At 43.4% G+C, this 12,815-nt stretch overlaps 1 protein-coding gene across 1 annotated transcript in view; it reads right to left on the bottom strand.

Moving 5' to 3' along the window:
- Window positions 1–12,815, bottom strand: part of DGAT2 (diacylglycerol O-acyltransferase 2) — a 67,680-nt gene that overhangs the window by 16,345 nt on the left and 38,520 nt on the right. The window contains exons 2-5 of the mRNA XM_086933864.1: window positions 10,059–10,187; window positions 8,691–8,798; window positions 7,513–7,583; window positions 10–214 (exon numbers count right to left, since the gene is read on the bottom strand). Of these exons, the coding sequence (XP_086789990.1) occupies window positions 10–214; window positions 7,513–7,583; window positions 8,691–8,798; window positions 10,059–10,187 (513 nt within the window). The remainder of the gene's footprint in view (window positions 1–9; window positions 215–7,512; window positions 7,584–8,690; window positions 8,799–10,058; window positions 10,188–12,815) is intronic.

The raw sequence follows: 12,815 nt of genomic DNA, 5'->3' as shown, positions 1-12,815 counted from the left end.
CATCCTTACCTCCAGACATCAAGTACTCTCTCAGCAGAGGTAATCTGAAGTTTCCAGCCAAAGTAGCAAGGTACGATTTGATACCAGGAAACTTCACAGAGAAACCGGTGGCTTCAGTACCAAAGTTGCAGAATGCACCCAAACCCATGATCCCGTGAGGATGATAGCCAAATATGTAATTTCTGCTTGGTAGCAAGTTGTGAGTTTTAACCAGCTGAAACAAGAAAATGCATAAAGTATTAGTTTTGAAAAAGTTAAGGTACATGAACAATTACTGCACCCCAAAGCTGCTGATCCACTGAAGTTGACAAAACGTACTCCCCAGACCTCAATCTCCGCATTACAGTTCTGATAGACAATCACATTTGCTGTTACAAAGCCCAAAAAGAAACAGCAAGTACAGACAGTAAACTAATATGGTTACAATACAATTAAGGCTGTAATAAATGTATGAAAAATCTTTAATGTAATATTGAAGGGTCAGTGCAGCTTTTCTCACCTGTAATAACTAATTTATCATAGTACAGATACATTTTTGTGACGCCAATGTAATCTAGTTATATTACACTAAATGCTGTAATAAATGGATATCAGTCGTGCAATGTCACTATTCCCCTGCACTGAGAACATATCACAATACTCGAGGTGTTACTACAGTCCAGTTGTGATAATAATGCCTGAAACAGTGTCAATCGAAAGTGACATGCAGGTCATGGAGCAGAATTCAAACTTCTGGTTAATGAGGGGGATAACTAGTCTGAGCTCTTCCCGCTGAACTTTCGTCCAGAAAATTAATTATTGGACAAGGAAGCCCAAAAAGCAGCAGTTTCATTGATGGCACAGCTAGAACTCACAACAGGTATCTAACCATCTCTAAAGGTTACAGCACTTTCAGAACTACAGTCGGGTTTTGAAGGGACTTCCTGATACAAGTTATTTATTTCCTTGTTTTCACAGTGCAGATTGACCTAACCAGATTGTGTTTATTAAGTTGCTAGGGATACTACTTGCTAAATGAAGATCTTAAATTTTAGACACTATGTAATAGGGTCTTGTGAAGTTAACTAGGCAATATGAACACACTCTGGTTACCAAACTCTGAAGGTTTCGAATCCAGAAGAAACTATTCTGCGAATATGGCTTCATGCTACAGCTTTCTTATAAGAGAAAATTTAAAAGGGTAAATAACAGCGAGTTTCCAACCACATGGAAAAATAACTTGTTTGGAACGCTTTTAAGCAATGCAGTTCAAAAATGTACTTACATGGAATAGCCTCCATCCAGCCATCTCCAACTAGGCCCTACATCTTTTTTTTACCAACTCCCATTGTGGTCAGCACATAACAGTGCAGAAGATATGACACTGTCCCAAGAGGTGGTACAACACCACAAGCATACAAGCAAGTTCATTAATTGAAACTTGCCAACGTTTATACCCAAAAGACTGAATGAGGACCACAATTGCAGCAATTTGTACGGAGTGTGCCCAAAAGGGGACTACACACGTCAGATGAAACTACCCTGTCCCTCGGTATCAGTGCAGGAAGACCAAGTTAATTGGCGAGCCTCAAGAAAATAGTATCTTCTCTGCAGCTACCTCCCGGTCAGGCATTCAGCCATCAATCCAGTAGTCGCATTTGACCAAGGACACATTTGCTTCTCTTCTATGTTGTCCTAGAACAGGGATTCATATCTTTTTGACTTCTGTGGACTAGCGGAATCATTACTGAAACTTGGACTGCCACAGAAGCATTAATGGAATCCAGGGACCCCACAGAATCATTACTGGAACCCAGGGACCCCCACAGAAACGTTCCTGAAACCCCCGGGACCTCCACAGAAACATTCCTGGAACCCCGGGACCCCCACAGAATCATTGCTGGAACCCAGGGACCCCCACAGAATCATTGCTGGAACCCAGGGACCCCCGGCTTAAGCATTTTCAATAATTCGAACCTCAAAACAATATAGAAATTCTGAAACAAGCATTACTGAAATAAATATACAAATGATAAAATATTTTCTTCCCTTCACGCACAAATATGAAAAATCTAAATTTCAATGGGAAGGTGGGACTTTCTCTAAATACAATTGAGGCCAATCACTGTCCATAATATATTTTGCTTGATGCACTCGCACTGCTCCCTTATATCAGTTTATGGATACGACCGTAATTCAGCTTTCAGTTTCAAATTCCATCACATTTAAAGAAAGTTTTCAAATTTTCGATGGTACTTTTGTGGTCCTTATTTAAAAGACACTTTATTCATTTGTTCATATTATATTTTTCTATGCACTTGTGGATCTCTTCCCCCCCCCTAGCCCCCCCCCTCCCGCCCCCGCCCCCCCCCCAGTAGGTTTTTCAAACCCAGAGGGGCCCCGGGACCACAGGTTAAGAGCCTCAGTTCTCAAATTTTAATATTGGAGGATGCTTTCGTGGTAAAACAGTACGCTAGGTATTTGGACGCAAGTGGCTGTCTAGAATCCCAAGCTGAGCAGGACATGGTCTCATCAGGCTGAGTTAAGGAAGTGGCCCAAAGCGCAACAGGCTTTTGCACTCTGGGCACTTCGCGACAACAGAAAGGGCTGCAGACTCCGGTTCAGTCCCTTCTGTAATACAGATTACATTGGCACACTCTGTGCCTAGGCCATCCCAGGGGAAGTGACCCTTCGTTTACATGCATGTGATGGAACACCTTTACTCCTGTACCAGCGCTGTATTACAGGACGGCTCAAACAGGCCAAGAGGCACAGTAATTATGAGCCTCAGATGAAGTGGGGCAGGCTGTACGCCGACCCTAGTATTTAGCCCTTCGGAGGGGGCATGATATTCCTATACTCCTGCTCCGCTCCCTCCCCCGGGCTGCACCATAAAGTCAGGTGCAGTCACAATGTGCAACCACACCTCTGCATTTAGAGAGTCATTTCAGTTGGGTGGGGTTTGCAAAATTTCCTGGTTTTACACTGAGCATTTGAAATTTAAAGTACCTCATTTTGGAAGACACGTCAACAGCACGGTTCACCTAGGCTCAGAGTTTGCTTGATTGGGAACGGTAGTACTTCCGGTTTTCCAGCAGTGTTGACAAGACACCAGATCGGCACTGCGCATGCCTGTGCCTACACACCCCCAGGGCCCGGACAGAGTCGAATCCGTTTCGGACTTTGGATGTTGACAGAGGGTTTCACAAAACAAATAGATAAGCAGATGAGTCCGGCCTCGCATGGATTCCCCAGACCGGTGTCTTCCTTCCGGCCACTATCGAAGAGGGTCGTGATTCCGAACCCAGGCACAGTTCAATGAAATCAAGCGAAGGCATGTGAGGAAAGTTCATGTACAAGCAGAAAAGAACAGGAGTGCAACAAAGGTCGAAAGCTTAGTGGACAGCCAGGACTAAGTAACTCATTGGCAAAAGTGTTACAACTTTAGAACACAACAAACCGTGAGCTCACTGAAGAAAAATGAAGAAAAAAAAAAGCTGTACAATCATGGACGATCGAGCCAAATATGGTATTACAGAAGGAACTCAAGGGAGTAACCAAACACTTGATCAATACCCCACCCCAACCTCCACACCCCACGAAAAAAAATAATTAAGGAGTTACACCTAAACAAACAGTTTATTTAACATGGAACTAACAAGCCGTAGGAAGCAAAGGAATAGTAAAGTTACCTTGGAAAAGACACTAAAAGCATTTTCGAAAGGGAGGAAACCTGACACTCAATCCCAAAAGATGAATATTGTCAGACACCGAATGGCAGACACTGCCTCAAAAAAGAGACTAGTGACACTGCACTTCAGGGATTTGATATACGCTAAAGAATCCAGTCCAGAACATTGCTCGAGTGACAGGAGGAAGAGGGCAATGATGAAGAGCTGACAGAGCATGAAACTTTAAAAACAATTCAACAATGAAAAACATAAGGAAATTCTGGTCTCATTTCTAAGCAGTGAAGTAGTGTGGCTCACTGGTTAGAGGCGGCAGACCCGAGAGCAGAGGACGGCCCGGGACCAGGGTTCGATTCCCGGCGCGGCAGGTTTCTGGACCAGGGTCAGCGGACTCGATAATTCTCTCGCCTCGGTGCCCACTCTGATCAGCGATCACACTCGGCAACTCTGGGCATTAGCTTGCCTCATCTTCACTAACGGCCCCACCAGACTGCCGGGGATGCCTGGTCTCACCCTGGAGATACCCATTAAGGGACCATCTCTCAGGGAAGCCAGGAAGGGTTTCGCAGCGGTCGAAGCGCCTTGGGACCCTACGGGTAAGTAGTGCGCTATATAAATGCCTATACATACATTTCCAAGCATGAACCAAGCACAGAGACGGAGATACACCCGCTCTAGTCGATGGTAGTAAAGTGCCTTACTCCACTCTTTTAATGCTTCATACTTTGATGAAGAGTGCTTGGTTGGACCAAAGCTGAAGTACAGTGTGGGGATTTGTGGGAAGAATTGGTGTAGAGAGTGACTGATGCTCTTTTCCAGATACAGGTTGCTATAGTTGGACAGGTAGCAGAAGAGGAGAACAGAACACATGAGATGTATAACACATCTATTATAGTGTAATGTATTTTTGGGGTGGGTTATGGTGCCCTAAGAGTGCAGTACTTTGGTGTCCTGAACGATGATTAAAGGCGTGCACCTCATGTTGATGCAATTGGGTAGTTGCATTGATGCTTTCAGTGCAGACCAACACATAACTGTGTGTCGATCCCCATCATCTATTGGTTAAGAGACATTTGTCACAACTCTGACTAGTGTTTGTCGGCAACAGAAATGGTTAGAGTAAATCTGTATCATTAAAATTAAAGAGGTCTGTACAGCCATCCCAAATTTCAGGTGATCTTAAACACTTGTCTTTGCTGAGCGGGAGTTCCACAACTATGCAGCTAGTATGGAGAAGGAAGTTCCACCGAGGATCTTCTTCTAAGATGTTCAGTTGAGGGGCTAGACTAGAAAGGAGTGTACTAGGAGTGTTGTTGAAGCTCGAGTAAATAGGCCTTCATCCTGGTCCTTTGGATGATGCAGAAAGGCATGAAAGCAGAGCATTATAGTGAGCTTTTTACTTGTTCTACCAGCACTGGCACATGTTTCAATGTATGTAAATTTAGGAGCACTCTTTCCACCATTTTCATTCCATTGCAAATTTTGAAGGATGGAAGTCGCCACTGGAGGACCATTTTTCTAGATCACACTTGACATAAAGAGTGTGATCACACACAGTAATTTCTGCAGTGATTCTAGATAGAGAAGATGCAATGTTTATGCACTAGGTGCTTTTTGAGATTTAATTGACTTGCGCCATCACAAAGATTTTTTTCATTTCAAGTCAATCTAGTTGTTAGTTCTTCACTAAGCCTGAGCGGTGAACTCATCTCCGCTCACAAATTTTTTCGCCCCCTGCACAGCTCAGAGTTCCGGGGAGCTGAGTTTTCTCCTCGCTCGCTAACAGTAAGTTGGCAAGCAAGGAAAATCCAGTGCTAGACCACTTCCCAGCGAGATTCCTCAATGTGAGCAGTTGCAGATTATCTCTATCGCTCGAGTTGAGGAAGCTGGAGCTCGAGTAGAACTTCAACACAAGTGGCAAAAAGAAGCAGCACCATTTGGCACAGGAAGAGATGCCATTCGTGCTGATTTTACTGCACGGGACAAACACCTGTCACTAAAAATGACCAGCGTGAGTTAACCCACTCCGCCGCTGGTGAAACTCCGCATAGCTTGGCGAAACTCCGCATAGCTTGGCAGAATATTTGTCACTTCGCGGAGTTCCACATAGCGGAACTCCACCCAGGCTTATTCTGCACGCCAGATGAATGTAAGAATTAATTCCTCAAGTAACCACGTGAACATTTTTGTTTCAGGTGGTTGCTCATCAATGGCAGATGGAATATTTCCATTTAAGCGATAAATGATTAGAATACTGTAATTATAATAAGGGTACAACATAAAGCAGAATCTAATGGTTTCAGCATTGTGAAAAGGTGGTCAAAATAATTCTGATGTACAGGCAGGGGTGATATTTCATATTTAAAAACACTTCAAGGACCCTTAAGCAACATAATTTGTACAACCTCAATGCTATTGACTACTGCTACTGCGCATAAAGCGTATACTGAAATGGGGTTATTGAGGATTGAGGGTGATTATTGGTAAAGGCCATAAGAAGTATAAGGGGAATGGTTTCTTTAATCTTACACAACCACAATTTCATGTAGATTGAGCCATTATGAGAAATGCGAGCAGAGGTGTCCAAGTGCTTACAGGCGCTTCAACTGCACCACGTAAACGGCATTCCATACATCATGACATGGGTGTATAACAGAGGCAAGTTAAAACCATTTTGAAGGAATCCCGACTTGAGACCATTTAACAGATAATTCAATAAATCATCTCTGATCAGGTTTCCCAGAATACAAAATGCTTATTTGACCACTTGCACTTTCAACTTGCTCTTCACAACGCAAGCCTGGTCAATATCCAAGGCCAGGCCAATAGGCACGAAGAGGATAGTGCTACAACAGTGGTTGAAAAACAGAACCATGTAATGCACAGTCAAGGGTGAGTTCAACTTTGGCTTGTCAATTGCAGAACCATTTAGTCTTCTCAATTTAATGTGCTCAGCAGCTCAGTTTTGCTTTTCTACAGGGCTATGTTGACTGTAGTGTTACGCCAGCATTCCGTCCATGATGCGGTTGCAGATTGGGCAACTTCACCCGGTGACAAGCCATATCAGCGAGTATTTTTACTTTGGAAAACAGGCAGCAAAGTCGGAGTTGTGCAAGCTTAGTCAGCCCTTTAACCCCTTCCGTGCGGGGCTGTTTCCCCCGCTGTGCTGGGGGGGCGGGGGCGCGTACAGCGCCCCGGTGCTCATGACGAGGTCAGCTCGTCATGAGCTACGGCGCTACGGTGCTCATGACGAGCTGAGCTCGTCATGGCCACACCCGTTCCAATGGAACGTTCAGCACAGCAGGGGAATCAGCCCAGCATGCGAGCGTTCCACAGAACGGGCGAGGTCATGACGAGCTCAGATCTTCATAAGCACCGGAGTGCCGTAGCTCATGACGAGCTGACCTCGTCATGAGCACCCAAGGGGTTAACACCTTCTCAACCAGGGTAATTTACGAATACGTGGATTAAAGCATTCTATTGCGAGTTTTTTTAAATGGTAGTTCAGTAACCTAAAAACAATATTGTAAATAAATGACGGCAGCAACAAGGACAGAATGGAGAAGCTGAAATAAAATATGATCCATCAGCCCAATGCAGAATGTTTGGCTTGAGGCAAAACTGACCACATCACAGGTAGCAATATGATAACCAGGTGGGGACAAATACAAGAGCCAAAGAGAGCCTACAGCTGTCAAACCAGTCAGTCTACCACACTTCCCTCCAGTGCTGGTGGCAGGAATTTCAAATTCATTTGTATGCTTGGCTTGACTAGAATCTGAAAGCTTGCCTCACACAAACCCTCTGGAGATACATTCTAGAAACAAAGAAAAAAAAAACTTACTCTGACTGGGAAGTAGTCCCGGAAGTATTTCCAAACAGTCCAATTTCTGACCCATTTCGACCTTCTTCCACCTGCAAAAGAAGTAAAATATTTAGACAAGACCGATGGACACCAACAGGCACATGCATGAATATTGCATTTTGCGATTCCTTAATTGCGAAAAATAAGGAATCGCAATTAAGGAATTGCAAACTGCAATGCAGCAAGAAAATCGATTAAAAAAAATAGCGATTCCTTAAAATTCCTTAATTGCGATTCTCTAATTGAGAATCGCAATTAAGGAATACTTCCCCATCCATTCCTATGGGCCTCTCTAGGCCCATAGGAATGAATGGAAATTTTCTTAATTTGCATTTCACCATTAAAAATTTGCAAATTAAGAATGCAATTTCAAGGGTGCAGGGGTGTCCAAAGGACACCCTGTTGCACCCCTGAAATCTGCTTAGGAGTACATTTTGCACACTCACAGTTTTCGGAAATTACCATGAAGGTCAACTTCATGGTAATTTGCTCCCCTTATTTGAGATTCGCAAATTTTTAAAGTTTGGTGCATTGCATTTAAGGAATCTCAATTTGAGATTCCTTAAATGCAATTGCAATTTAAGAAATCGCAATTTCGCGATTTCTTAAATTGCGAAAATAACAAAAATGTTAATGCATCCCCAAAATGGGAATTGCATTCACAAACGGCCGAATTTTGCGATTCGCACCGTTTGCGAATGCAATTTCCTTTGATGCATGTGGATGTTCGCCTCCCAGGCACCTCGAGACGTTTAGCCAGGTCAAGCAGGTGATAACGGCTAATTAATAGAATACCGGCTTTATTTCAGAACCAACTGTAGAAAACGAAGGATTCCTAAACTGTACAGGACCCGCCAACATTAAGAAACCATATAGTAGGAGACAGAATTGCCAGATGGCAGTGTGAATGTGATCATCAAGACACATGGGTACTGATGGAGAAAGCAGTATATTGAGCAGGTCTAACGGGCTCATTAAAATCAAGTTGGTGAGAGAATAGCAGACGTGCATGAGGTATTGTGGGAGAATACAGTACGGTTGCAACAAGGAACATGCCTGTTTGCAAAAGAGGGTACAACGGATTACTGTATATAATGGAATAAAAGACTCACCCAACCCACTCCAGTTTCCAATACAGCTATTCTAGGCATACAAACCTTTATTTGGTGTATTCCAGTCAAAAACCAGCCAGGCCAGATATAGGGCAGCGATCAGCCAGCAATCGGTGCAGGAGATATAGATCATTATTACTGTACATGCAACACCTGAAGGGAAAGATTGTTCCATTAGAACTTGCCTTAATGATTTGGTGGCAGGGCATTGCACAGTATCTTTACATTAGCACATGCAATTCCTTACCACAACAGATAGATGTACAAATATATCAGATACTTTTGCACTCATCATGCTTAGGTTAGTAACACACCCGACCATAACCAAAAGCTGAAATACAAATACATGCTAATGTCCAACCCAAACTAACCCAGTGGGGCATACGTATGGTGTTGCTTCAAGGGGTATTTGACATTAGTCCCCTCTGTCAACTTCAATACACCAGCTGCCCATGATCTAAAGTCATCAAAAAACTGCTGAATCAACATTGTGCCAAAATGAGTGGCATGAATTCAGAAAAGTAGCTGGAAAAATACCAGTGACAAATGTGACTGCCAATGTGTAGTCACAAAGTTATGATCCCTTTGATCGTGCTCCTGGTGCACAATAGGTCTGAGTGGGGTCTACCACAAATGGTAATAGAAACTAATATGACAGAAATGCAGTAAAGCCTTCCCACAACCTGCTGACCTCCCCCAACCCGACAGCACATCATGCAAATAGTTCAATTCCACGACTTGGTGGGTGATGACTACATTCACCAAATGAGGTATCTGTCAGGACAAAGTCTGCTCTTGAACTCCACTGCTACCTCCAGGACATGTCCACTTGTCCTCATCCCACAAAACGCATACTGCCTTAACATCAAAAGATAATAACATGCAACAGCACTTATGACAAGTCACTGTAAGCATGAAATAAGCCATACTTGACCCATGGCACAGCTTATGATTGACTCGGTCATGAGACTTCTAAAGATGATGATGATACAAGTGTCAATGTATTCTAACAGAACACAAAAACTACCTTTGACAGCGCAAGGGGCTTTTAAGATTAAGATGCATGATTTACAAAAGCACACTAGTGAAAGTACTACAAGTTAAACACACAAGATGATGGACGGAATGTTGCACAATGGCAAAACATTCACCCCAAGTCACAGATCTGGGTTTAATCCATCGTTATTTTGCTCACCAAGCCACCCCAGTTCAGACATGGCCATATGCAAATCAGTCTGACCCTGTGCCTCATGGGAACAGTCCAGCCCGAACTGCCAAGACATGTCTTTCCTGGAACGGAATCAAGCCTCCTAGGACCAGTTTCTGGCTATCAGCCGTCTTCAGCCAGGAAGCGCCTCAATGCTAATCTTACACGTTTAATAACTCAAAAAAATGAAAAGAATGTTAACGTACCCATCATAAGGAAGCTTATAACCCATTGTAGCACTGAGACAGTCTGCAGCTGCTTCTCCACTTTAGACTTGGACAGCCAAGAAAAATTGGTAAAATCCTGTACAGCAGACCGGAAGCTGGAGCTGTTGCCTGCAGTAAAGGGAGAAGTAATAGTGCATGAGTATGGCAAAACTGAATTTGGCTACTTAATACATTTGAGTGGGGAATTTGCAAGATCATTGACATTTATGGAACTTCCCTTTGGAGAGAGAACATTTTATCAAAAATACAATGTCAAACGAGCATTGGCAAAGCCAAAAAGGCTCACCTTTGCTGCTGGGAGCCAACATACTGGCTTTGCCAATGTTCTTTTTTGGGCTGACATTCATATATACATACATATACAAATACACATACACATCTATCTCCAAACGAACTGTGATGAACGAAACGCCCATCCGGGCGGGTCAGGGCTTTTTTGAGGACGTCACTGCCTTTATATTCCATATGCAAACTCATGCTGCTTTCTCAGCACAGCGAAAAGCCCTACCATTCAGAAAATAGGTAAAATGAGGTTTTGTTCATAGCAGGGAGCTCAAATCATGTAGCATGACAGCTCAAATCATGTAGCATTACGCATTTCGATCCACCAGGATCTTAGTCATATGCAGCAACGGACATCAGCTGTTCTTGGTTTAAATATACGATGGTAAACAGTGAGGAGGGACACAACATAGTCATGCTGAGAAAGCTACATGAGTTTGCATATGGTATGTGTTTGTATATCTCACACAACTTCTATCTACAAAATAAACTAGAATCTCCATTACAAGATGGCCGTTGCAAAACATGAGCATGGTTGTTTACCCACCAAAGTCTTGGCTGAAAAGTTTGTGACTACTTTGACCAAATACTTAGTTTTGGTTAAGGCTTTAGTGCGTTAATACCTGAGCACATGTCAGTGTTTACAAATGCTTACTGGCTTTGCAACTATTTCCTACCATAGAGGTTCTGGAAACCTATATATAAGAAACCAAATAGTTTTATAGGTGCGTTTTTAGGTCTATCCGCAATCATTTTTTTACATAAGTGTTTTTTTGTAGAGGGAGACAGAGAGAGACAGAGACAGAGACAGACAGAGAGGCAGAGAGAGACAGAGAGATATAAAGTGAGAGAGAATCACAATTACAAATATATTGATCACACAACCACACCCACACCTAAAAGATTACGCAATCTACACACAGATCGGACTGCCTATGTAAGGTCATGAAGGATAACGATTGTGGGACAATTTATTGTTCTTTTCATCGTTATTTGAAACAATGTATATGTTAAGGATGGTCTGCCCTTTGCTCTCCCTGGCCATGAACTTTGAGTATGGTGTTTTGAACTCTGTACTTTGCATGTGTGCACATTTTATGTTTCAGGTGGGTGCACGATCACGGTTTTCTAACAGTGAGTAAACAAATGAAGGGGAGCCAGAAAAAAACAAAAGGTTTCACTCCTTTAGACACAGCTGTAAGACATTTAGATGACTGAATAGGCCCCGAAATGTCCAGCTTCCAATTATTAAATGTGCACAAAGTGAAGCGACCTTTGTTTGAAAGAACTCCACATGCCGATCCCCTGAATATTCGTATTTTAGATACTTTGGGGCCAATCGACAAAAGTATGTAGGAGTGACTAAGAGAGTACAACAGGAGTTCTACTTATTTCAAAATACCTATGCGAACAGGCCCTTAAGTTGCTAAACTGAAAAACCTTGTAACCTTGAATCCTGGCTTCCGTCATTTTACAGACAAGCCATGTGATTAAAGGCGTAAATCAATCTCTCTCTGCCTTTTAATTTGCCCGCTGCATTCTGCTGTCAATCACATCCTATATTCAGTAATGTGGTCCCAAATGGCCCTTCAGTTCCATCTTCAGCGCCTGTCTGACACGACGCTCCTGGTGCAATAAAATGTGTTTTCTGTAAAGTGCTCTTTGGGGCCTGTCTGTGCTTTAGAAGTAACTTTACAGCGAAGTCTAGACAGGTCTCTGAACACTTGAGTGCTCATTCACTGTTGTAGTTAAAACTGGGGGCGACGCGAGGTGAGCGACTTGAAGCTAGGTGTGAAGTTCAGGCTAGTATCTGAAATCAGGCTTGCTTTCTGGTCCCGTGACTAGGAGTCCTGCTTCTGTGGCCCCTCTCCAATCTCCCAACAAGCCCTGAACCTCGCTGACTTTTCCAGACCTCCTGGGTGGCTGCTTTCCCTGGAGTTGAATTCCAGTAGAAGGCAAAAATTAAACAAGTGGTAGGTTTTTTTTCCTGATCAAGGTGGCACCCCATGCCCAGCGGTGGTGCTGGCAAGGCTTTCCTCCAAATGCACCAACCCTGACTTACCTCCAATCCCAGCGCGCCGGCGAGTGGTCCAGATGCCAGCGAGTGGTCAGCAGCTTTGCCCAGTGAGGCCTCAAAGACTGAAGTACGTCTCATCTATGGATGGTTCTGGTCATGTTTAGGATTAAGGCTGTCTGGAGCCTTAGAACAACTAATCCACCCAGACAGGATTCCCTCATGTAAGATGCAAGGTACTCATGTCCACGTGAACCCTGGTCCCTGCATGGGTTGGATATTTATACATCAAGTCTTGAAATTCATGGAAGGCTATTTTGTTTTGCACAGACACACTCAGGGTGCTGTTCGATTAGATTTCTTTCTTGCAGGGATAGCTTTGAGAAAGCACTTTCTTAGCACTGGTAATACATTGAGAGTCCACAACTCAAGACCTATAG

Source organism: Lissotriton vulgaris, chromosome 8 (genome assembly GCF_964263255.1).
Source record: "Lissotriton vulgaris chromosome 8, aLisVul1.2, whole genome shotgun sequence".
NCBI lineage: Eukaryota > Metazoa > Chordata > Amphibia > Caudata > Salamandridae > Lissotriton > Lissotriton vulgaris.
Note: the sequence above shows the minus strand (reverse complement) of the source record. Positions and strands in the feature narration are given on the sequence as shown.